We start from the raw sequence: 26,556 nt of genomic DNA on the forward strand, positions 1-26,556 counted from the left end.
TGTTTGTTTTGTAATCTGGTATAGAAATCTAGATACAATACATGAAAATGACAAAAATACCCTTCATTTTGTGGTTTAGTGATTTTGGTTATGTTTATAGTTAAATAATTTTCTTATAAAATTTAAATAAACATCTAATAAATATTTAAAAATGAAATCATCTTTTATGATTTAAAAATACACTATAAAAAATATTTTGGTTATATCAATTAACATTAAACATGTATTTTCTAAAATAACACAAAACACATTAAGCATGTATTTTGTTTCTAAAATAACACCAAAAATAACTTTAATAACTTTAATAGGATCCAACAAAACCTTATAGTAATTTTCTAAAACATGAATTTGTTCAAAATATGTTTTATGTTTAGAAGATAACAAATTCAAAAGTGGTCCATCGATTTGAACAAACACAACAATATGAGTGTGCTATCAATTTGAAAAATAAGTGTCCACTTCTCTCAATGTGCCATGGTTCCCCTGCAACAATCACAACTCATGTCTATGGACCCATGAGGGATGATCCTCCTCATTGAGACATCCTCCTCCTTGAGACAAGAGTGTCATGGTTCCCCTGCAACAATCAGAACTCATCATAAGCCATCAATTAGACATTCACATCTTTACCATGGTACGTGAACAATATCAAGTACTAGTGTCATAAAAACCTCTCCAATATTGACCAAACAAAGCCATAAAAACAATCAATGAAAGTCTAATTGATGGTAATACGGAAGAATCAAAACTCACTCTTGTCGTCCTCTTCCTATCTTTTCAGGAAGCCATAAAAACATTCTAATACGGAAGTTGACGTCCTCTTCCTATATTTTCAGTTATAACATCACGGAGAGTCTCCATTGCTCTATCACCAGTTGGAATGTATGGAGTATGTTCAATGTTACCTTCTTCTTCATTTTCTACAGCTTGGTCACCATGATTCTCATAATAATCTACCATCTCCCAATAAGCAAAGTCACGGTCTTCAAAGTGTGAATCTCGAATAAAGTTGTGAAGTGCCATAGTTGCTGTCACAATCTTTATCCACTTTTTCAGCTCATACTTAGGATGTTTCCTATCTAAAATCCTCCACTTTGCTTTCCAAACACCAAATGTTCTCTCTATCATAGAACGCAAACTAGAATGTCTACGGTTAAACAGCTCTCTAGTGCTAGTAGGTGGTCCTCCCCTTGCAAACAAATCAAGATGATACCTAGCTTTACGATGAGGCCCTAGATAACCGGTTCTAGTTGGGTAACCTGAGTCTACTAGATAGTACTTGCCATTTGGTGGATGAGGGAAGGAAGGTTCATGAGTAGCACAATGTGTTAAAACCTTAGTGTCATGTGCTCTACCAGGAACTCCAACATAAGCAAATATAAATCTCATGCTAAAGTTACAGATCACTAGAACATTCATTGTTGGTTCAGATTTTCTACCTCTACATGCTTCCGCACTATTAGATGGAGGGCGAACAGATATATGAGTGCCATCTAAAGCACCAATTCAGTTTTCAAAAAAAGGCCAATACCTACTATCTTTTACTAGTTTAGGACTAGGTTTGGCAAACTCACCTCTGGATGGCTTCACTATATCTGCTGCAAGCTTCAACAGAACCGCTAAAACATCATCTAGCTTTCTTTTTACTGTATCCAAAGAATGCTGATATCGTTCAGCTAAGACCCGGACTGTTACATCTTGTGCCACCATTTCAATAAACATTGCTACACTCTCTTCAAGATAGACATGGCATGATTCTTCAAGTTTATATTTCTGTGATAGCACCTGACATAAACTCAGAAATGTACCTTGATTCATTCGGAGGATATCAAAACACTGTTTCTCAGACTCATGCATAAACCGTTGTACCCGACGCCAACCTCCACCTCGATCTGTCCTTTGCATCTCTCTATTAGTATTAACTCTATAAACTTCTTGTATTGCAAAATACATATGTTCTTCTTCCTCTAATATCAAGTCGATGTCATCATCCTCAAATGATGGTCTAAATGTATCCTGCAATAAAAGCAAAAGAAACTGATGGTTGATAACAAAACAAACAAAGTTCTGATCAAAGTTCTGATCAAGCCAACCGAAGAAGAGAATTCATACTAAACAACCAGAGATAGAGAGAACAACGAGCCAAACGAGAGAAGAAGAGAATGAGCATATAAGTAATAAGAAGTAGAGAGAAGTGAACAAGAACACTTATTTCATCATTATCGATAAAAGACAGATTATGTTCTTATCAAAGTCATACACACCAAACTACAGATTCTCTACACACTAAACTAAAAAAAAAAAAACTACAGATTATGTTTCACCAGCCTCTGCTTTCACCAGTCTCAAACTCCAAGTAAAGAACTTTGTTCTCATCATCTTCAAAGCTTATGAACGTTTGACGGTTGGTAGCGTCTTCCTTGAGATGTTTCATAGCTGCTTTGAACAATGGAGACCACATTCTTATACTAGACAGAGAATTTAAAACCCTCATAGCCCTAAGCTGACTACAACTAAAGTCAGGGTGACTCTCCATGAGTTGATTCTTGTAGGTAAGTATCTCATCACGTGATTGAATACTATCCCTTATCACATCTGCCACTGCTTGTCTTTCCACAGCTTGTCATGCACGTCTTTTTCGAGGATACTTTGGTACATTGGAAGCTGCAGGAGCATTGGAAGCTACAGGAGCATTGGAAGCTGCAGGAGCATTGGAAGCTGGGGGAGCATCATGTTTTTGTCTTGATTCAGCATCATGTTGTTGTCTAAATGGTTTTCACCCTGTTGAGCACTCCAACCCTCAGCTCCAGTTATATGAACTGACCCAAACATTTTTTCCATTAAATCAGTGTTTGGTACTGGTTTATCCTTTATCTTTCTAGCTCCAGGCCACTCCTAAAATAAAAATTATACTTAAGTTTCATCATCCTCTGAAGATAAACTAGAGACCACAGAAGAAGAACTAGAGACCAAAGAAGAAGAAAAAAAATTCTAAAGAAGAAGCTATATACCTTACAACGCTCATCCCACCAATCATCACTCATGTCTATGGACCCATTGGGATAATAGCTCATTCCAGTTCTATTATGAGTCAATTTCCTGAAAGTTGTGTATTGCTTCTTACACGTATTAAACTTGCTCCTAAATTTTTTCCAATTATGCTTCTCACCAAATGCATCATAGAACTTGGATGTAATCGTTTGTTTCCCAGCTTCATTCACTATGTGGTTTCTTATATTGCCTTTTAGATTCTCTTCAAGTCGAAGTTCAAGATAAAAACGGCTTTGTTCATCACTCCATATTAGATTCTAAACCACAAATCAATCACAAATTACAAACCCATCACAAGATACATAAGGCAAAGGCTAAACATAGATAGAGTATAAACACATAAAGCAATCACAAATCAGAAACAAATCACAAACCCATCACAAGATACATAAGGCAAAGGCTAAACATAGTAGAGTATAAACACATAAAGCAATCACAAATCACAAAGACCATACTAACTACAACTGAAGACACATAAATCGGATCACAAATCACAAACATAAGTTGCAGAGAAGTAGAAGAGGATACTTACATCACTGCCTGGTACAGATGTCATCGTTTACTCTTTGATTGCACAATCTGCATTTGAAATAAGTAAAGTCACAAACCTCATTCATAGATAGCAAATCTCTTAAGAGCACAAGCTAAATCTCTTAAGAACACAAGCTAAATTCATTGTTTCATAAACACCCAAATGGAAAATATCATAGATAACACATCTCTTCAAAACCTCTAAGCTAAATCTCATGGTTTCATAAACACCCAAATGGAAAAAATCAGAGATATCAAAATTCATAAGAACAAGAGCTCTATCTCATGGTTTCATAAACACCCAAGTGGAAAAAATCAACAGTTTGCTTCTGCTGCAACACGAATTGAAAAAAAAAATCAAACCATCAACAACAAAAGACTTACGAGTTCTGTGAGCTGGAGAATCGGAACCAGAGCTGCGAGCTTCTTCTATGGTGGAGAATCAAAACAAAGCTGCAAGCAATGGATTCGAGCAATGGTGGAGCTTCTACAATGGAGTCGAGGTCTTGTGGTTGGAGAACGAAACAGAGCTCCTACAATGGAGTCGAGCTTCGAGAGAGAATTTAGGGTTTGTAAATGTTAGAATTTAGGAGAATTAAAATTAGGGGTATTTTAGTCATTTATAATGTTTGGATGAGTTTACTGTAGCCAAACTCTCACAAAAATCTCATCCAGAATTTCAACTTTTTTTGGATGAGTTTTTAAAACGAATCCAGATATTGCATTCAGTTCATTTCTTAATTATGACTAAACAAACAATAACCTGTATCTGCATCTAGATACTGCATCTAACACACCAAACGAACAGCACCTTGCTTTATTTCTTGGTCAGGAGCTTGTGTAGGCGGAACTTGTGGAGATGGAAATCCTGGTGGGGGTCCAGAGGGAGCCGGATAGCCATGTTGGAATTGTTGCTTAGGCGCGAATCCTTGATTGTAAGGAACAAAAGGTTTTTGTTGACCTTGATGTTGTTGTTGTGGGGGGTACACCTGATCTTGCGGATTAGCAACGTTGTTACTTCTGTAAGACAAATTTGGGTTTGCCTTGTATTGGTTGTAACCTTTGTTGTATCCACCTTGATTCTGGACATAGTTTATCTCTTCAGACTGCTCACCCTCCCCATCTGGAATTTGGAAAGGGTCATCCTCAAATACGTAGTGGACGCTCCTCTGCTGACTTAGCAAGATACGTTCTAGCTTCTCATTGACGTTCCTCAGAACTGATGTCACCTCTAACTGTGCGGTCATAATCTTCATTGTAGTTGCCGTCAGATTGGGCGAGATTATCAACGAGTTGCCATCCCTCATCCACTTCTCTGTTCAGGAAATTTCCGTTAGAGGTAGTGTCAAGCAGCATGCAGATTTTTGGAAGTACACCACGGTATAGAGTGCTCAGCAGTGACTCGTTGCTGAACCCATGGTGAGGACACTGGCTCTAGTAACCCTTGAAACGCTCCCAGGCCTCACAGAATGATTCTGAGCTCTTCTGAGTAAAACAAGAGATGTCATTCCTAAGACGTGCAGTTCTGGCATTGGAGAAGAACTTTGCCAAGAATGCCTTCGTGCAGTCATCCCAACTCTAATATGCAAGATGTATGCAAGACCAATGCAAAGACTACCTAGATATGTATTATTATGCAAAAGAGACTAAAAACAATGCAAAACAATAAGGTAAGAGAACAAAATGAATAACAAATGCATGATGAAATAGTGTAAAATATATACATATCAGCAGACTATGTCACCCACTGGTCTACTCGTACCACTTGTCGTCCCAGAGCAGCTATGGGAGGATGTGTCTATGGATTTTGTAGACGACTTGCCAAAATCCGATGGCTACACAACTATCATGGTGGTTGTTGATCGGTTAAGCAAATCGGCACATCTGGTTCCCTTGAAGCATCCCTACACTGCATCTACGGTAGCAGGTAAGTTTGTTGCATTTGTTGTGAAGTTACACTTTCTACCACGCTCCATTCTCAGCGACCGTGATCCAGTATTTCTCAGCAACTTCGGGCAAGAATTCTGGAAGTTGTGAGGCACTAAACTTTGTCGGTCTTCCACCTATCACCCCCGGGTAGACAGGCAGACAGCCAGACTGAAGTCGTCTATCGGTGCATCGAGCAGTTCTTGCATTGCTTTGTACAACATTGACCAAACAGTGGAGCACCTTCTTACCTTGGGCAGAATATTTTTACAACACCACTTTTCAAGCCAGTACTGGTATGTCTCCCTTTGGATCTTCTTTGTTGGGCGAGATTGATGAGCATTTGCGTAACAGAGATGAGCTTTTGGGTGAGTTGATGCAACATCTCACGGCCTCGAAAAACCGCATGAAGTAGCTGGCGGATAAGAAGCATTGTGATGTTACATTTCTGGTTGGGGATAGGGTTTTTATTCGACTACAGCCGTATCGACTGCACAACAGCAGTCTGTGATCCAAAGATTCTGCAAAAAGCTTTCAAGTCGGTTCTATGGTCCTTTTCAAATTACAGAAAGAGTTGGGGCTGTGGCGTATCGTTTAGCACTACCAGAAGGCTCACGTATACATCCTGTTTTTCACGTGTCCTTGTTAAAAAAATGGGTTGGTGAGGAAGTGTTGGTTTATGTGGCATTGCCACCACTTCGAGAGGATGGTGTATTGTGCTTGGAGCCGGAAAGTGTGTTGCGTTCACGGGAGGTTGAGCAGGAGTCTGGGCACAGTACAGAGGTTCTGGTTAAGTGGCGCAACTTGCCACCAGAAGAAGCAACTTGGGAGAGTTTGAAGCAGTTGTCGTTGAGTTTTCCTCAGTTTCACGTGAACCTTGAGGACAAGCATCTGTTTGACAGCGGTAGTGTTGATAGGATAGCGACAGCTGAGGATGGAGGTCACAAGACTGAGGTGGCACAAAGGGTGTCATCTAGGCCACGTTGATCGAATCCCAAGTACATGGGTTAACAAAGTCATGGGGACATCTTTCATTTGTTTCAGTTATCAAATAAGAGGCTTTGTCAACCTACTTTCTAGGAGACTGTAGTCCACATTCCTATTTCCTGCATTGTAGGAGTCAATGACGCCACTTCTCTATTCCGTTATTTGCTTCGTGTACTTGCTTATTTATATCAATGGAAAACAACAAAAATAGGTAGTCTCAACTACCAATCAATTCTTGAGTGTTCTTATTCTATATCTCTTGCTTTGAAGAGGGACCAAACGTATTATGAACCCAATCCCTCTCTCGGCTTCTTAGTAGCTTTTAAAGTCATCATAGAGTTTAATCATCTAATGATGTTTCTGTTTCTAAATTTATCATCTAACGGTGAAGATGAAGAGTCTAATGGAAGTTGTGGTTGTTACGAATATGTTTTAATTATAAAACTTTACTTCACTCTCAAGTTTAAAGTGATAATGATCAGTCCAATGGATGTTATCAAGTATGAGTTATATGAAACTTTGTTGCTTCTGTTCTTAAGTATTTGTGTTTTTGGAGAGGACAAATCAGAGAATTTTTAACGTTGGAGGGATCTATGGACTTAATCAAAGAATTGTGTTAAGTTTGGTTCAAACCAATTATATTTTAATTTTAGTTATCCTGAGATCTTTTTTTGTTTTTGTTTTTGTGCTTTGTTCGACCAACTGATTGTACTAGATCAGATCGAGAGTTAACCCAACTTGAGAAACACATTATAGGATACAACACATTCCACACATAAACTTGAGAAACCCATTATAGGGTAAATATCTAAACCTCAAACATATGAGAAAAAGACATTCCTAACATGGAGTGACACTGCTCCCGCAGCACCGGACTACACATTCTTTAGAGTCATCTAATCTAACTAGCATATTTGGAGGTACTACCGTGGGAGGCCGAACCCATAGACCATAGTATGCGGCTAACAATTAAAACAAACAACAAAATGATACAATACTATAAAAACCAAAAAGCAAAAGGATAAGAAGAAGCTGATATAAAACTTCAGATTTAAAATCTGATCAAAATAACATAAAAAATGTTATCATCCATAGAATAATGATAAGAAAAAAGAAAAAAGAAAAAAAACTATCAGACCAATAATGAAATCACTCTTTCTACAAATCCGACACCACTATAGATAGTAAACGATGCAGAGAATGGTAATGACGCAAGAAGCTCAGTCTACCAACCAAAATGCAAGAACTGTGTTCATGATCATGAGTCATGACCATATACATACAATATACCACAAAGCTACAAAATGCAGAAAAACATAACTAAAATTCAAATTCAATTGTCATTTCAACCAAACAGACAACAATAAAGGTGAAAGATTAAAATATTGAAAGGTTTGCAGCTGAACTTTGACATCAATCATATAAAAGTGTGATTAAAACAAAAGGCATATGGTATCAAAAGATCAAAAAATATCATTTGCATATTCTTACTGAACATACACACCAATGATTCAAACGAGAATCAAGTTTCACCGACTCTAAGAGACCAAAGGAAGGATAGGCAGTAGGACAATAATATAAAATACTTCAGATCATTATATTAAAAAAGAACAAGCCAACAAGTACAAGTGATAAAGTCTAACACACTAATCATCAGTGATCAGTGTATGATGCAAAATTTGGGAATGTCACTTTACATGTTTGAATCGATCACTAAAGATTGAGAGCATAACACAAAACAAATCTATTCATGATTCAAGAAAAATACTAACATAATCTGCAAGAATTACAACTAGCTTAAAACAAAGACGTACATGAAACTCATACATGTATCTTTTTCATACATAAAACAAGAGACTCAAGCCAGGGGTATAATTTATAATATCTAGCACAATAAGCATTAGAACAATCAATCACCATGGGTTTCGAGCATAACGCAAAACAAATACACTCGAAATTCAAGAATATTATTACCATAAATAATGTGCAGGAAAATCACATAGTTTCAATATACGTTATCTACAGAAGACTCCAAGATGCATCTACATTTCATAAACTGAAAGAAACTATCATACACACAAAGATCAAAACAGAGATAGTACTTTAAACACAAAATGTAATGCAGAATTCTAGGATGACACTCACATGTTTAAAGTTTTCAACATAAACTCAAAACAATTCAAGATAGAAGAAAACTACAATCATAATTGACATAACTCACATAAACTCAAAACAAATACTTTCAAGATACAAGGAAACTACAATCATAATCTAAATAAGTCACACAAAATCAGAGATAGTACTTTAAACACAAAATGTAATGCAGAATTCTAGGATGACATTCAGATGTTTAAGGTTTTAAACATAAAACTCAAAACAATTCAAGATACCAAGAAAACTACAATCATAATTGACATAACTCACATAAACTCAAAACAAATACTTTCAAGATACAAGGAAACTACAATCATAATCTAAATAAGTCACACAAAATCAGAGATAGTACTTTAAACACAAAATGTAATGCAGAATTCTAGGATGACATTCAGATGTTTAAGGTTTTAAACATAAAACTCAAAACAATTCAAGATACCAAGAAAACAACAATCATAATTGACATAACTCACATAAACTCAAAACAAGTACTTTCAAAATACAAGGAAACTACAATCATAATCTACATAGTCACACAAAATCAGAGATAGTACTTTAAACACAAAATGTAATGCAGAATTCTAGGATGACATTCACATGTTTAAGGTTTTAAACATAAAACTCAAAACAATTCAAGATACCAAGAAAACTACAATCATAATTGACATAACTCACATAAACTCAAAATAAGTACTTTCAAGATACAAGGAAACTACAATCATAATCTACATAATTCACATATATTGTCAAAATAAATATCTTCCAGAGACTCTAAGATGCATCCATTATATAGAATAAGATATCTTATAATAATACACAAGCATTGAAACAGAGAGAATTAACAATTTAAACACACACAATGTAATATTCGAACACCCAAAGCAAAATCAACATTTTTTATCAATGATATTTTAGCAAGAAGTTTCTAGAATTTTGACGAATAGATCAAGGATAGTAATGATACTAAGACAGCTAACATAATAAAACATTTTTATTATATATGGTGCTTAGATCTGTAATTTTAAGTTATATAAAATCTATTTATAAGGAGAAGTCGAGATAAGCATATACCTGAGCATAAACCCTGCTACGCTCAGAAATTATCCTTGGCATCAATGAGAATATAAACCTGAGGAAATCAATTAGTTTATACTTCAATCTCTCACTTGTGATTTTCATATACAAACAAGTTTGCAAAGCACATAAAAACAAAAAGGTCGGAAAGCATATACCTGTCAAAGAAGTCTGCTACACTTGAATCTACCCATCTTAAAATCTGAACATCTCCAAAAGCACATACCTGAGAAAATCAGAATTCGTCGTCTTTCAAATTTAAGTGGCCATATACTTACCTCTTCTTCTCTTAAGCCTTCTTTTCTCTGCTGGTCGTTTTTACCATCCAGCAAGTCACAGTCCTGTCTTACGACCTCTTTAGTTTTCTCTGTCTAGTCTTTGTCTTAAGACTTTTTAATCATTCCCCTTTGACTCTTTATCCTTTGTCATATATCTCATTAAGTCGTTGGTCTGATTCAAAGCCGATGGTACACACTCTTTAGTTTCTGTCTAGTCTTTGTCTTAAGACTTTTAATCATTCCCTCTTTTTGACTCTTTGACTTATGTCTCATTAAGCCGTTGGTCTGATTTTTCAAAGCCGATGGTACACACAATTGTGAACTCTTTAGTTTTCTATCTAGTCTTTGTCTTAAGACTTTTTAATCATTCCCCGTTGACTCTTTATCCTTGTCTTATAATCTCATTAAGCCGTTGGTCTGATTCAAAGCCGATGGTACACACTCTTTAGTTTTCTGACTTTTTAATCATTCTTTCTTTTTGACTCTTTGTCCTTGTTTTATGTCTCATTAAGCTGTTGGTCTAATTTTTCAAAGCCGATGGTACACAAAATTGTGAACTCTTTAGTTTTCTATCTAGTCTTTGTCTTAAGACTTTTTAATCATTCCCCGTTGACTCTTTATCCTTGTCTTATAATCTCATTAAGCCGTTGGTCTGATTCAAAGCCGATGGTACACACTCTTTAGTTTTCTGACTTTTTAATCATTCTTTCTTTTTGACTCTTTGTCCTTGTTTTATGTCTCATTAAGCCGTTGGTCTAATTTTTCAAAGCCGATGGTACACAAAATTGTGAACTCTTTAGTTTTCTATCTAGTCTTTGTCTTAAGACTTTTTAATCATTCCCTTTTGACTCTTTATCCTTGTCTTATAATCTCATTAAGCCGTTGGTCTGATTCAAAGCCGATGATACACAAAATTGTGAACTCTTTAGTTTTCTCTGTCTAGTCTTTGTCTTAAGACTTTTTAATCATTCCCCTTTGACTCTTTATCCTTGTCTTATAATCTCATTAAGTCGTTGGTCTGATTCAAAGCCGATGGTACAACTCTTTAGTTTTCTCTGTCTAGTCTTTGTCTTAAGACTTTAATCATTTCCCTTTTAAAGTCTTTTTGACTCATTGTGTTATATCTCATTAAGCCGTTGGTATAATTTTTCTAAGCTGATGGTTTTATGTCTTTTGTCTTAAGACTTTTTAATCATTCCCCGTTGACTCTTTATCCTTGTCTTATAATCTCATTAAGTTGTTGGTCTGATTCAAAGCCGATGGTACACACTCTTTAGTTTTCTGACTTTTTAATCATTCCCTCTTTTTGACTCTTTGTCCTTGTTTTATGTCTCATTAAGCCGTTGGTCTAATTTTTCAAAGCCGATGGTACACAAAATTGTGAACTCTTTAGTTTTCTATCTAGTCTTTGTCTTAAGACTTTTTAATCATTCCCCGTTGACTCTTTATCCTTGTCTTATAATCTCATTAAGCCGTTGGTCTGATTCAAAGCCGATGGTACACACTCTTTAGTTTTCTGTCTAGTCTTTGTCTTAAGACTTTTTAATCATTCCCTCTTTTTGACTCTTTGTCCTTGTCTTATGTCTCATTAAGCCGTTGGTCTAATTTTTCAAAGCCGATGGTACACAAAATTGTGAACTCTTTAGTTTTCTATCTAGTCTTTGTCTTAAGACTTTTTAATCATTCCCTTTTGACTCTTTATCCTTGTCTTATAATCTCATTAAGCCGTTGGTCTGATTCAAAGCCGATGGTACACAAAATTGTGAACTCTTTAGTTTTCTCTGTCTAGTCTTTGTCTTAAGACTTTTTAATCATTCCCCTTTGACTCTTTATCCTTGTCTTATAATCTCATTAAGTCGTTGGTCTGATTCAAAGCCGATGGTACAACTCTTTAGTTTTCTCTGTCTAGTCTTTGTCTTAAGACTTTAATCATTTCCCTTTTAAAGTCTTCTTGACTCATTGTGTTATATCTCATTAAGCCGTTGGTATAATTTTTCTAAGCCGATGGTTTTATGTCTTTTGTCTTAAGACTTGCTAAGCCGTAGGGGTCATTCCCATCCAAGAAATCGCAACCTCTTTTCCAATTCCCAACATGCATGCACCACCATTCTCAACAGTTCACAATCTTGCTCGGGACAATGTCCAACACTATTATATTAGTGTCTACCCATGATCTTTTCTGGGTTTTGAGAAAACAAAACCAAAACAAAAACATCAAAAACTAAAATCCGCAAAACAAGAAGCCAGAACCAAATAAAGGCTTTGAATTCGTTGTTAAAGAGAGGTTCTTTCTTTGTAGTTGGATCAAGAAAACTAAAACCAAAATTAAAATCTTGATTCCAAAACCACAATAATACAAAAGCCAATTGCTTAAATACAGGAAAATAAATCTGATCAGATCATGAACTCAATCAGTTGTACTGGTTCGCTTTCAATCCTCAAATAAAAACAAAACGAGAGAGACAGAGTAATACCTCGAGGAAGCGGAGATCTGTTGTTGTTGTTGCTGCTGCGGCGAGAGCTGAAATTGACTTTGATTTTGTAGAAAAGATTTCTGAACCTGAGGCCCACCTAAACCTGGTCGAAATTGCTCGATGCCCTGTAACATTTGTCAAGAAACTTAGCAAAAAACTGAGCTTGTAATGACAAACAAATAAATTCTGAGAAGAAACACAGTGACATACAGTTAATGGCCATCCCTTCAAAGGTAGACCACTCACTCCATGGTTTAATCCTTCACAAGGGAAAAACACAACACCATAAGAATTGATCTAACAAATTGTAAGCAAAAGGTTCTCATCAGGCCATTAGCATATCACACCCTATGTAATTTATCATAACTTTTCACATAAAAGGTAAGGGATACTGAAGATATTGTGATGACTGGTTTTATAAGATGCATAGAATTGAAAAGTCAATCATTAAGGGAGAGACTGAAGCTGGTTTGAAAAGGAGCATGGAATTATAAAACTCAATCACCAAGGGAGAGATTGAACATGTTGTGTTGATTGAAGTTTTAACATGTTTAGAACATGTATGGATTCTCTACTAAAACAAGACAAAACTGACACATGGGTTGATGCACTACATGATACAGATGCTGGAAAAGCTGACACAAAAGATGAAGTATTACTTGACAAAGAGGATGGAGTATTACTTAATACAAATGCCGGTAGAGCAGACCTTAAGTAGCACTTGGTGATCGTGCTGACACAATGATTAACACAAAGCAAAGAAGATAAGGTGTTAAATCAAGAACACTGCAGTTAGATATATCGGAGGATGTATCAAACGTTTGAAGCAGTTCTTGTACTAGTCCGCCGTTAAATACAGGAAGTAGTACAAGAAGCTGAATTAAAGAGTTTGAGTACAAAAGCTTAAGGCCGACTTGGACAAGCCAAGTGGCGGCTGCTTGGCTGGATGAACATCTTGAATGGAAGATTCAAGATGAGATCATGAAGAGAAACTTTCCTTATCCATAAAGAAAAAAGAAATTTCTCAATTTTCTATTTGTTGTATAATAGGAAAGTTGTCAACCCTAGGGGTTGGGCAATTGATTAAATACCAAGAGGGCGCTTCATGAAGACCTGCGCGCTTCAAGGCAGTTTTGAGAGATGCACACAAGATGTGTGGTGTCGCCCCATCAACAAGATAAATAGATCTTTTGATGGTTTATTCATCTAGAATAGAATGATATGCATAGTAGTGCTTGTATCATATGCAGTTGTAATTGCTATCTTGTTCTAGTGAATTTGTTCAGGACTAGGTTCGGGGATGTAGGAAAAACCGAACCCCGTTAACAAAGCTTGTTTATTATTTACCATTACGCTCTTACATACACACACTCGAACATTCTCATAGCTTAACATATAGATCTAGCCATGAATATGCGTTTTCAGATACGTTAATTTTGGAGTCCACAGTCAAATTGAAGGCATGCTACCAGTATTGACCAAAATTATCTTTTAGCTGAGCATATACTCCAGTATGCATTACACTGGATAAATTTTACCTGGCTTTGATTGCAGAATTCCCTGGTCATAAACTGTAGAAGGATCCACTGGCAGTTGTCTCCGAGATGTACCCAGATTGACTTCACTTCTGATTCCCTGCACGTACAAGAGATTCAGATGCACACCCAAAATATTTGACTGGAGACTTGTCTGCTAGAAGATTTAAACAGTCATAAAGTAAGGTGCTCAAGTAGTAGTTACAGTGGGTTGTTGAGTTCGCGACTGAATTTGCTGCAGCGCTGCCGAAACACCTCCTTGATGGTTACCTTGGACCATCTGACGGTTTTGACAGAATGAGAAGGGGTCAACGGTGTGAGGACAGGGGAAAAACGACAGCAGGAAAAAAAAACTGAGCCAATTTACCCATGATGATTTGTTGCTGATTTAAGAAGGGCCATCCTTGCATCAAGATGAGGTTGGGATGTCTCAGAGTTCATTGGATTTGGTTGCTTCATACGTTCCTCGTACATTTTTTGCAGCCAAAGCACTAGCATTTGACTGTCCAATCATCCCTTCAGAACCAATAGCATTCATTGGACCCCTTAGAGAAGGGTGATTAGGTTTTCTATGTAGCATATGAGCTTGAGCTTGTCGCATCAATTGAAGTTGCTGAATTTGCATTTGCTGCTCCTTCGCTTTACCTTGTTGTGCCTAAAATTCCAAATCCAATGGTCAATTATTAAAGTGGAAACTAGAGGGTAAAAAAAAAAGAGCATATCTCCCCAGATGGTTAGTAGGAAGGCACCTCAATATAAGCTGCAGCAGGCTCTGAATGTTTCTCATTTGTCCTTGCAATGAAGATATCCCACAACACAGACCACCACTCAAAGAGAAACCCTCCAGGTGCATCAATTGCTACATAAAAAAAAAACACAATCCAAAGAGTTAGGTAATAACTTCGTCTAGATTGACAGCACAAGAAAACAATTACATAACAAAACTCAAAATCAAATAAGGATTAAAGTGGAACAAGAAAGTAGTATTATTATACCAACTGGATCAGGTGAAACCTTCCCTTCAGTCATAAACGACTCTGCAGTATTATGAAGTTTCTTCTTCACCAAATAATCATATCTATAAACGTCAAGCCTACAAAACCCAAAAAACATGAAAGTAAGAAGAGAAAAAAAAGACCCTAGATCAGATCAGTACAACATATATATATATACATATATATAAGAACGATTAGTGAGTAAAGTAAATCTAGAAACCCTAAAAAAAAACAAAGAACACGTAGAGGATCAGAGGAGGAAGAACCCTAACCAAATCAATCACGAAGGAGACCAAGCCCAGACGATTGTTGTAAATTCGTTCTCGAATCAAACCAAAAACAAAACCCTAGATAGATCAATACAACATACATGAGAGCGACTACAAAATAAACTTATCAATCCTAGAAACGAATTCACGATACAGAGAAATTGAAATACATACTACTAACCTCAATTTGAAACCAATCATCACGAAGGAGACGAAGCCCAGCCGATCATAATAGTTTCATGCCTAAAGCAAACCAAAAACAAGAACCCTAGAAAGATGAACACAAAATATATAAGAGCGAGTTACCAAAAAAAACTTATCAAATTTAGAAAACGATTACGCGATTCAGAGAAATTGAATACATACTACTAACCTTAAGATTAATTTGAAACCAATCTTCCCACGAATCGTCGAAGACTTCTTCTTCTTCTTCGAGAAAAAAAAAGAAAAAAAAAAGGAGAGAGAAAAATTTGGGAAAAAAATAATAATGTGTGAAAAAAAAGAGTTTTTCTGAGTATATTTTATCCTATAAAGCAGAAGTCACTCGTCCACTAAAGTTGTGTCATATCAGATATTTTCAAATAACTTTTTTAAAAAAAATAAAAAACAAAATCCTATTATAAAAAAGAGATCGTGGGATAAATAATTGTGTTAAAAAAAACTAAGAATGTCCTTCACCAATTTGAGTGATTGGGTTTATGGCTTATTTACAATATTTGAAGCCCACAAAAAAGCCCATCAACAATACTTTGAATAACCTTAACGGAAGCATCAAAACATGTGTCGTTCACCTTTTCATTTTCCTCTCCTCTGCACGACGAGAAGCAAAACACATAAACACAACTGAAAATCATTCCTAAATTCACTCCCACTAACAATCCACGTTTATGGTGGTTACAACAATTCCCCTCTTCTATATAAATGTTCTTCAACATTCACTAAACACAAAAAAGATCACCAGAAAACCTCTTTTATTTCCAATTACCAATGTCCCAGCAGATCCATATGTTATATTCTTCGTTACCAAATAGATTATCGTTTTCAAGTGGAGCTCAATATTTCTCAGTAAAGATTATCCTTTCTGTTATTTAAGCATTCCGATTTTCATTATCTTATAAGTTTGCTTCTATTTCCATTTTTTTCCCAGATATTATTGGAGAAATTGTTGGTATGAGTCAGATTACTGAGAAAGATTGTTCTAGACAAAAGTCAAAGCTGTTGGATATTCAGGTACGAGATCTAAGGTTAGTTAAGTGTCTGGAGAGTTTCATACTTCTTCATGTCTCTCTTTATAAAATTTACAACATATTATGGACTCTCTTGCAATGACACTATTATTTGATGTTTATTGCAGTGACACTATCATGGAGTGTATTTTATGGGAGAATCACACTGAAGATGTATATTCCTATGTTACCAAAAAAAACTGCAGGTCCTATAATATTACTTGGGAGTCTTATGAGGATTAAAAAATCTAATGGTAACAAATTCAAGCTTATTACTAGTTTATAATATGACCTTTTTTTTATGCGACTTCTTATTTGATGTTTATTGCAGTGACACTATCATGGAGTGTATTTTATGGGAGAATCACAGTAAAAATGTATATTCCTATGTTACCAAAAAAAACTGCAGGTCCTATAATATTACTTGGGAATCTTACGAGGATCAAAAAATTTAATGGTAACAAATTCAAGCTTATTACTCTAGTGTTACACCCGTACATCGTACGGAATCAAATAATTTTAAGATCAAGATCATACATAGAATACTCTTTATACTTAAAAAATGCCTTGAATTATGAGCCTCTAAATGCCTTGAATTTTGTTTCCTCCTCTTGTAATATTTTGATGCTGTTGTTCTCGTTTTCCTACACCTTAGCTAGGAAATCATTTCTCCATCCACATTGTTGTAATGGCTGAAACTAATAATCAACACCTGCAAGAAAGAAACTTGTAGTCAGATGGGTGAGATGAGAGAGATATTAGGTTATAGAAATGATAAACAGAGTATATGAAAGTCAGAGCCATATCTAGAAGTAGTTAGATTAGGCAAATACTGAATGAAGAACAAATGAAATCACAATCAAGTAATTTAGTAATTTAAAGATATAACAAAGTTAGCACATGGGCTCTACTGATCCTTGATATCTTCATTATAAGTCACCTAGTAATTATTTTAGGGAAACATATCAGTTTTGAAATAGAAAACTACACACATTATGAATATATATCTTTCAATCAGCAAATATTCTAGATGATCTAATATTCAAATAAGCATTTGAATAGCACACAAAAAATTGAGACTGGAAGTACTAAGAGCTCTTACGTTCATCAGGTTCACCAACTCTCTTTACTTATCATTTATGTATTTCTCGTTATCGAATATGGAATACCGATGCATCATGGCAGTACTCATACCTGTCACAAATAAATCAAACAATGCTTAGATTTGTCCACTTGAATAAGATCCAAACTGAAGATACAATACGTGCTTCTAAATTACACAAGTGTGTAAATACACAAATATCATATTTCTAGTAGCAGAATTCAAAGATTCACAAACCATAAATTATAATCAGCATTTTTAACCAAACTCATGTAAAACCATAGAGAATAACTATGCGTTACCGAGAGAAAATAAATTTGAATTAAGAGTAGTGAAAAACCTGAATGGACTTGTTTGATAGATTTGTCAAATTAAACTGACAGTAGTTTATATGGCAACCAGAAGAAGGGAAAAAAATCGATGTAGATGAGAGGAATACAAAGAAAGATTGTGAAGAACCCGAATTTGGATTTAAATAGGAGATGGATCGGTTGTAAATCACTCTTAACGTGGAAGTGTTAGTGGGAGTAAAATTAGGGATAAATTATTTACAGCTTTTGTTAATAAAATTAACTGGTTTCTCTAAGGTTTACACACAAAGTTATGGGCTTAGACTTTACCATTGCCAATATTTTGTTCAATTTCGTAAAACATGAAAATTGGGTCAGTTTTTTTTTGTTGTTTTTCCTCATTTCACAATTCACACGATCAATTGTAATTCTTTTTATTTGATTTTTTGCTTACAATAAATATAAACTAATATTTGATGTGGCAAATTTTTATTGGTCAGGTGACTTGTGCTTTATAAGATAAAAGATTTATAATATGAACTTTTCTTTATGCGACCTCTTAACCAATTTTTTTTTATATATAGGTAAAGTATCTGTTCAAAATTCTAGATTCTCTACAAAGTTGTTTCTTGATGGAGACCTATCTGAAATTGCTGAATTTAAAATGCAGTAAGTCTTTTCTTTGTTTAAAATGTTTTCTTAAAAGCAAAAATGTTGACAATATCTTCCCTTATTTTCAACAAAACACTACAGGCTGGGCAATAGGGACTCAAATGATGTTCATAGAGTTTCTCAACTCATGACACCTGATTTGAGCAACAAAGTTGAAGATTCTTTTCCATTAAGTAGCTGGGAATCTATTGATCAGATTACTAAAACTTCTCAGGTATTTGTTTTCATATTCAAGTCTATTTAATATAAAGTTGATATATACTTATCTGATTTTTAAATTCTCAGGAAAATACTTGCGTTACTTTTGCAAGAATTTTGGAATTTTGAAAAGACATTGAGTTTACCTAGAGCAGGGTTTACTCACGGCCAACTTTGCGTCGCCGTGTCAAGAGTCAAAAGCAGAAGAGGTCTGAAGATCCTAATTGTTGATGAGGATGGGAACAGAGATACAAAAACAACAAATGTTGTTTTTAAGGAGATTTTCCAACAGATTAGATAATTGATGACTCATATGTAGGTACTACATTATTTTCTCTTTATTCATATTACTCTTATTAATATAACAGAAATTATTGGACCTATAAACTTACATTGTTATACATTTATCTAACTGTCAATTTCATGTTTTTCATGTTTAAGGAGAATGGCCGTCGAATCTTGCAAATCAACATCAAGTGTGTTTATGGCTTATCCTTTATCTTATTTTATTTTAGCTTTTGTTATGTTTTACAACTTAAATTTAATTTTCCAGTTACATGAATAGTAGGATCAAACTAAATGTCCTACTTTGTAGTGTTAAATGTATATATTTTCGTTATTCTTTTTTAATATTAATGATGTAATGATAGTGTTTTTTCACATCAAAGAAGGTGTATAGTTAAAAAAAAAATATATGTGCCCAATACTCTTTGTTATGGCCTCTGTTTTTTATGCCTCTGCTAATTCAGTTGTGGGATGTTTGAGATAAATATTTAATTAAGATACCAAAAAAAAAAACAAAAAGTTCCTATAACCAAAATCCCGTAATTTTCTAACACTAACACCACTACGTACAAGCAAAGATCATGGCAAGATTTATTCTCCTATTTAACTTCAGGTTAGTTGTACTTACAATATTCTCATTCTTATCATCTTTCTTCACTTCCTTTGCTTCTTTAACTTCTCTGGAAACGATATTCACTGCTTGATAATGTCTGTTCAAGTTATTGAATCAATTAGTTTCTCCATTTGTATTATATTCTGTTTATCTTTACTTAACACAGTATATTAATTATAATCTTCTTTTTTCCAGTTCCAAGATGTCTCTCTATTACTCTAATGGTTCTCAACTTTTGGAATGGATGAAGATGAACACACACAACACAGTGGCAAAACAGCTGACTTACATTGAGTTTCCTAAACACGTTGTTTGGAACAGAGTTACTTGCGTCAAAGAAATTCAGGAGTTACTCAGATGCAATTTAGGTCAACAGCTATGGGTGGTCAGTTTTACATGAAAATCCTTTTAACACATAGAAGAGGTGCAACCAGTTATGAAGATTTACGTACTGTTGATGGCATTTTATATCCTACGTTTAGAGATGCATGTTATGCTCTAGGTGTTGTTCAATAAGAAGATTAATGTATCAGTGCAATCCAATTTTCTTTTACAAGAACACAATTGCTATGTCGTATTTGTTTTAGTTTAATGTTTCTAATTTTGCTAAATCATGTCTCGTACTCGATTTTTTTGCTACTTTTTTAAAAGTTAAAGAAAGCAACGATAAGTACCTTAGAGATGGAATGAAGCTGCAATGTCACTGGCATGTCTACTCTAATATCAACTGCATCCAATGAAATGTTTATAAGTTTCAATGCCAATAGCCAGTAATCCTTTATACTATAAGATCTAAGAAGTACAAAAAAAATTGAACCTTTATATCAAACTTTTGGTTCACAATATGTCCAACAATCACATAACTAAAAACAAGAAATACATAGAGTTAGCAATAGAACAAATAGACTGAAATATTTCATTTCCAAACCGAAGATAACTAAAGAAACTGAAGAAAATAGCACTTATAATCAGAGACTAAATACTTGAATAAAACTGCAAAAAAATTGAAATCAAAACTGAATTGTCAAATCGGTTGTGATATAAACCAAATCGAGTTTACAATAGAATTGAGATTAGGGAGAACAGTCATAGATCAGAAATAAAATAGGAGTCTGGTATTAAGTCTGTTGTATACAGTTCTCACAAATAAAATCCAGTTATCGCAAATAAAATAGGAGTCTGTTATTCCTCAACTCAATTACTTCGTTGTCAAATTTAAGAAGTCACTCTTACCAAATTAAAAAAACTTACAAGAAAGAAAATTACCTGAACCCAATCATACATGTTCAGCTCGTGTATATAATAGAGAGAGAGAGAACAATGATGAAAGGAAAGAGGTATGGCGAAAGAACAGTGGGGTATGGCGAAAGAACAGTGGTGAAAGGGAGAGAAAGGTATGGGCGGCGCTGTCTCACATCACAATTAGGTGGCATAGTAAGGAACCGACAAAGGATAGAGGATTTTACATTATCTATTTTTTCTGATTTTTTTTTTTTAAGTCATCTCCTTTCTTTTTATTTATTTTAACAGTAAAACCAAACGAGTTTTCAAAAAATGCAAACTGGAAAAATTAGTTCGTCTACTTCAAAATTCAAATAATTAATGTAGTATTTTCATTAGTTGTTACTTTTAAAACAATCACACAAATATTTGAAATTACTTATGGGTCTCTTCTTTTTCTGTTTTATCTATAACAAAATAGCCTATTTCTCATTTTAATATTTTGTGAAAAACTAGCGTTATACCATAGATATATTATAAAGGGAATCTTCAAATTTTTATTGATACTTTTAGTTTAGTTTTACATTATTATAAAATCTATACTTTTATATTTTTAAATACTTATAACTACATTTAGTATTAGGAGTAACAAAAATAAGTTGCATAAATTCAACCAAATTATATTGTAAAGTACTTACCAATATATTAGTTTTAAAAAATTATTGTTACTTTTAATTTTAACATATAAATTGATAATATAGTACCAAATTATATTTTTATAACTACTAAAAATAAATTGATAATATATAACCAAATTATATTGTAAAAATTACTTAAATTTTTATTATATTAAATTTCACAAATAATTATTCTGTACGTATGCACGGGTCAAAATCTAGTATAATCATAATCGTTGATGCGTTCTCTAACGGGTATAATTATCATCCATAGTGACCGTTGATCCATCATATACTTTTAAATCGTACGGTCCTAAATAATGAAATTTAAACTAACCGCAAACGCGTTTTAGAGGCGGAGAAAATTAGTGTTTCTTTTCTTTCTCAACGGTTAAATGTAGGCCCAAAAAGGCCCATTAACTAAAAAAGCTCCGTGTGTTTTCTTCTTACGCTCCCCTGCGACCTTCGGCTTTCTCTCTTCTTCCTTCCTTGGGTCTAAGGCGAATTGTCTCGTCTTCAATTCTTCTCTTTCTCTCTCTCTCTCTTCTTCTCTTTTCTTCAATTCGTTTACGAATTGTCTCGTCTTCTGTTCTCATCGAATCCCACACACAACACAGCCGAGTTCGTCTCTGAACTTCTTATCGATCTCTCCGCTCTCAACGAGTATGTATTTCTCCAAACCCCTAGTTCCTCTCTTAACTCGCTCACTCAATTTTACCGTCGATTTTGAAATACTTCTTCGTCTGATTCAAACGAATTGTGTCCTAAATTATTCATCTTTTGGAAATTTCTGATGAATTGCTTCTTTTTTTTTTTTTACTTTGGGTCTTTGAATGTTCAAATCCATTGTGGAGAAGAGAAAGGGCAAGTTGGATTTTGAAGTTTTGGAGTTATTTGAGAACCCAAATCATCATGTCAACTCAATGCAATGTATGAATCTTTATTGCAAAGTGAAAAGTCACATCATGTAATCTGTTATGCGGCCTCGAATCAGCCCGAACCGAGGTAAGGTCTTCTTGCTTTTATATTTATCTTCTTCTTTACCGCTCAAAAGTAAAGTTAGCTGAGTTCTCTCTAGTTTTTATGACATAATATAGACAAACCTTTTTAATCAAGTTGGTGAAGAAACAAATCCCATTTGCCAATCACGCGATTTACATATGCTTCAATCTGATAGGTGTTTTCTGCTCCTGACATGTGTATTCTCTGTACAGATTTCTAAAGCAGAGCTTGATCTTTTGCAAACTGTCCAAGAAAATGCAAACCTCCGCTCACAAAATTGTTCAATCTCCAGACAAAATTGCAGGTATATATTTGGTCATACTAGCACTAGTCGTAAGATAAAATTTTGTGTATACACTGGCGTGATGTGGAGACAGGGAGCCTTAGAAGAGAAGAAGCTACTAGTTAGTACCTTGGGAAACAAAGAAAGCTGAGCAATCAGCAATGGAAACTTTCCAGGAAAAGGCTGGCGCCGTTCTTGAGGTGAGGTCTATGAAAAGGTATCTAATGAAATTCTAGATTATTTACCAAGTCCTATTGATTAACACGTAGCTAATTGCATTTAGGGCATCTTTTGCAACTTGATAGATAACTGATGGAAATTACCAAGTACCTAGTTCACTGCGGATATTGTTCTCAATGTTAGAATTAGCGGAAGAGATTGAGAGTTTGAGTAACTTAGAGAGAGTTTAGTGGGACAAACAAAGAGAATGTGTGAGAAGATAAGATTCCACTAGAATATCCTTTTACAACATATGTCTACAACCTTAAATAGGAGACTTAATTAGGGCAACCCCCTTCACGAGAATAGAAACATAGGATGTCGACATTTTAGAGAGAGAAAGAAGCGTTTCCCAAGTGGTGATAGTGACGTCTCCGAAGTCAACTTGTGCACCCGTGACTCTGTTCTTCTCATCGTTCCCCAACGGCAAGATTGGAGTGTTCTAGAACACTTGATGGGCTTGATGGACCGAACTTCTTCTCTTCTCTTGCCCTTATGTCGTAGATAGACACTTCGGCCTTATTGTGAAACTGTACGGACGTCCGTACGGTCGAGTCTCGAGATAGAGCTTGATCAATAGTCAAACCATTTGGTTTAGAGAAAAGATTTAATGTGTCCAGTTTTGGATTTATCTTCCAATTTTAAGTGTATTTCGTGATGTTACAGGTAAACCAAAGGGAAAGCTGTTAAGAAAGAATACATAGCTCTTAAAGCTAAATTGAGCGAATGATGGTGTAGCGTACAAATCACTTAAGGCGAAAGTGGTTGAAAGTCGTGGTTTATTTCTTTCCTCTTTAGATATTGTTTCGTAATTTTGTTTTGGGATGGAGGCTGTAATTTTCTAAACGAATCATTGAAACTAGCAACTAGAGAAGGAAAAAACAGTCATGTTTGATGACTGGAAAAAACAGTTAAATAAACTAAAACTGGAGGTTGAATCTAAAAGAGGTGAACTTGTGACAACATCCGTTTGCCTGGCTTCAAGTTCACGTCTTTTAGATTCAACCTCCATTTTTAGTAGACAAGGACAGGGAATGATTAAAAACCTAGGCTCGAGGCGAGTTAAGGCTCAGGGTTCATCGCCTCTAGTAGATGAGGCGATGCTATGACCCAAAGGCGCTCGCTTCGTGGCGCCTTGGTATCAAGCGCGCCTCTGGTCGCTTTGGGCCTATGAAGAAAAAGGTAATTATGGTGAAACTTATTATTTACTTGCCTTTTTTTGTTCCCAAAATTAGTTGCATGTGAACATTATTGCCGCTACAACTATTCCTAGAAAACCTAAAAAGTCTTTTGCATAAACCTTTTCACTTAATCTTTTTAACCACCTCTTTGTCTTCTCATCTCACGTTAAACTCTTTCATCTTCTCAAGTCTCACAATAGTTTTTCTTTTATTCTCTGTTTCAGACTTATGGTTTTATCTATTTGATTGCCTCTTTCTCTGTTCTTCAAATGATAATCCACATTTTTATTGGTTCTAACATGGTTTTGGACTCATACATGGTGCTAACATAGTTTAGAGATCAATGAGTATAAGTATATAACTAACCTTTTGTTTTCTTGTGTAGTTGCGCCTCAGACACCAAAGGCTCGGAGAGAAGTGCGCCTAGGCTCAGGGTGCAAAACCCGCCCTTCGTAGCCTTACCTCGCCTCCAGCCATTTAAAACATAGATGTTGAATGAATCATTAGTAGCTGTGGTAATGCTCCCTTGCCTTTAAACATCTAACAATATGAACGATGCTTTATCATCGCCGTAAGTTTTCTTTCTTTATATATCAACAGGTTCATTGATGACAATACTGCCAAGATTAAGCAGGTGAGACAGTCAGGAGAAGAAGCTAGAGTGAACAGTTAGCCGCTAAATGTGAAGAGATCGTGAAGCAGGTTTCTTTCGTTTCCATTAGGCGGTTAAAATATTTCGATTCCTTGATCTGAACATTAAGTAACAACAGTTAATATATATAACCATGAATACAGTTAAACATGCGAGTTAAGAGGTTTCCAAAGTTAGACTTGCACTGGGCTTCTTACACATTCTATACTGAGCCTTGTTTTTGATGTTTGCAGTTTCATGAATACACATACATGGTGTCTTTTGATGTGTTTCTACCAAGCCTTTAAAGGTCAAGGCAAGTTCTGATTGAAGTATAGACCCACAAAGATCATCGACCGTTTAGATATATATAGAGAGAGAGAGAGAGAGAGAGATTTTAACGACCACATTTTCTCTTCAAATTGTTAAAAGACTCGTTTAGATATTACTGTATTTGCTACAAAAAAAAGACATTACCAATGTGATTGTTGTATTAATCGAACTCGTGACCTCAAAAACAAAACAAAAAAAAAAAGACTAACTACACCACTAGACCATCGAACTTCCCTGAAACGAGTATAATATTTTATACAAAACCATAAACAATGTAGATAAATAATTAAATATCATTCGCTGTGATTTTCAATCTTCTTCAATCTCTGTGAATTCGGTATGGATATGATGTTTCGGTAAAACATCTATATACACATAAAACACACTTAAAATAATACACTTAAATAGAGTAGTACATCCAGTGAAATGTAGGCTATATGCATGTGTGAGCTGTAAGGTTAAGTCCATAAATCATGGGTTTTGTCGTTAAAAGAAGAGAAAGAAAGAACCTTATTTATAGACAAGGACCAACCAAGACAGCCCTTTCTATGCCTCTCCTCCAACTAAAAATGCCATCTGTTCACTTATGATTTCTTCACTCTTCTATTTCTTTATATATATATATATATGTTGTACTACTTACTGTACGTACGCACGTAATTAAACAATAAACAGGAAAAACAAATTGAAATGTGGACCTTTCACTTAAAATATTGATTCAGAACTAAAAGTATACTAAAAATCTATTGAATGAAAAATAGATATTGATGTGTAGGTAACCAAATAAATTCGAGCTTACAACAGCGGTATTGCTTACTTACGTGGGTTTGTAACGACCGCTTACCGTCTAGCACGTTTTGGAAACTAACCTCGATGTATGCACTACTTTCTTTTTTGTATTTTTTACAGCATATACAGTATATAGAAAATGTATAAAAGGATCCATGATATATCAGCATTTTTTTTATCTTTGGAACATCTATTAAGTGTTAGAACATGATTTCATTATATACTATGTAGTGTTAAGTTATAACTTTGAAAATAAAACTGTCATTAGTATCTACTAAAACCATATATACTTTTCGTACAACTTACGTAGTATTTTAGAATATTTCTCAAAAATAAATGTAAATCACACCACCACTACAACAAATATGTACATTGATAGCAGACGGATATAGCTCATTTTCCGTCACTGCTATGAAAGATGAGATTTTTTTTCGCTTACTTTTTAATAGCATCTTATTAACGCTATGATAGGAAAATTATGTAGCGGGAAACAAAAGTGACTTTTGTCCGCCAATACTTAGTGAAATTATTCACTTAATCGCCAAATAAAAAAAAAACCC

At 34.8% G+C, this 26,556-nt stretch overlaps 2 protein-coding genes and 2 long non-coding RNA genes across 10 annotated transcripts; 2 read left to right on the forward strand and 2 right to left on the reverse strand.

Annotated features, from left to right (window-relative positions):
- Positions 14,384-15,093, reverse strand: LOC104720664 (transcriptional corepressor LEUNIG_HOMOLOG-like). Its single transcript, XM_010438542.2, has 3 exons — positions 15,006-15,093; positions 14,760-14,869; positions 14,384-14,665 (listed from the first exon to the last, which is right to left on the reverse strand). The coding sequence occupies exons 1-3, from the start codon at positions 15,037-15,039 to the stop codon at positions 14,441-14,443; spliced, it is 369 nt and encodes a 122-aa protein (XP_010436844.1). The 5' UTR covers positions 15,040-15,093; the 3' UTR covers positions 14,384-14,440.
- LOC104719746 lies at positions 16,239-19,665 on the forward strand. Of its 3 annotated transcripts, none has more exons than XR_002033606.1 (6): positions 16,239-16,518; positions 16,629-16,754; positions 16,832-16,957; positions 18,477-18,778; positions 18,850-19,081; positions 19,204-19,665. XR_002033606.1 is itself a non-coding variant. In XM_010437713.1 (6 exons), exons 2-6 carry the CDS (start codon positions 16,673-16,675, stop codon positions 18,889-18,891), a joined length of 468 nt encoding a protein of 155 aa, XP_010436015.1. In that variant the 5' UTR covers positions 16,239-16,518; positions 16,629-16,672; the 3' UTR covers positions 18,892-19,665. The 3 variants fall into 3 exon arrangements, 2 of the variants coding, with proteins under 2 accessions (XP_010436015.1, XP_019086162.1); XM_010437713.1 differs by having other exon boundaries at positions 18,477-18,561; positions 18,646-18,778; positions 18,850-19,665; XM_019230617.1 differs by lacking the exon at positions 16,832-16,957 and having other exon boundaries at positions 16,629-16,706; positions 18,502-18,561; positions 18,646-18,778; positions 18,850-19,665.
- Positions 16,945-21,098, reverse strand: LOC104719745. Of its 2 annotated transcripts, XR_002033607.1 has the most exons (6): positions 20,927-21,098; positions 20,478-20,523; positions 20,335-20,387; positions 19,676-19,757; positions 17,603-17,694; positions 16,945-17,212 (listed from the first exon to the last, which is right to left on the reverse strand). It is a non-coding gene; the product is annotated as an uncharacterized LOC104719745 (long non-coding RNA). The 2 variants fall into 2 exon arrangements; XR_756663.1 differs by lacking the exon at positions 20,927-21,098 and having other exon boundaries at positions 20,478-20,920.
- Positions 22,013-25,376, forward strand: LOC104719747. Of its 4 annotated transcripts, XR_002033584.1 has the most exons (7): positions 22,014-22,563; positions 22,773-22,864; positions 22,938-23,060; positions 23,729-24,244; positions 24,629-24,758; positions 24,844-24,945; positions 25,129-25,376. It is a non-coding gene; the product is annotated as an uncharacterized LOC104719747 (long non-coding RNA). The 4 variants fall into 4 exon arrangements; XR_002033583.1 differs by having other exon boundaries at positions 22,013-22,563; positions 22,773-23,060; positions 24,640-24,758; XR_756668.2 differs by having other exon boundaries at positions 22,015-22,563; positions 22,773-23,060.

Source organism: Camelina sativa, chromosome 10 (assembly GCF_000633955.1).
Source record: "Camelina sativa cultivar DH55 chromosome 10, Cs, whole genome shotgun sequence".
Lineage (NCBI taxonomy): Eukaryota > Viridiplantae > Streptophyta > Magnoliopsida > Brassicales > Brassicaceae > Camelina > Camelina sativa.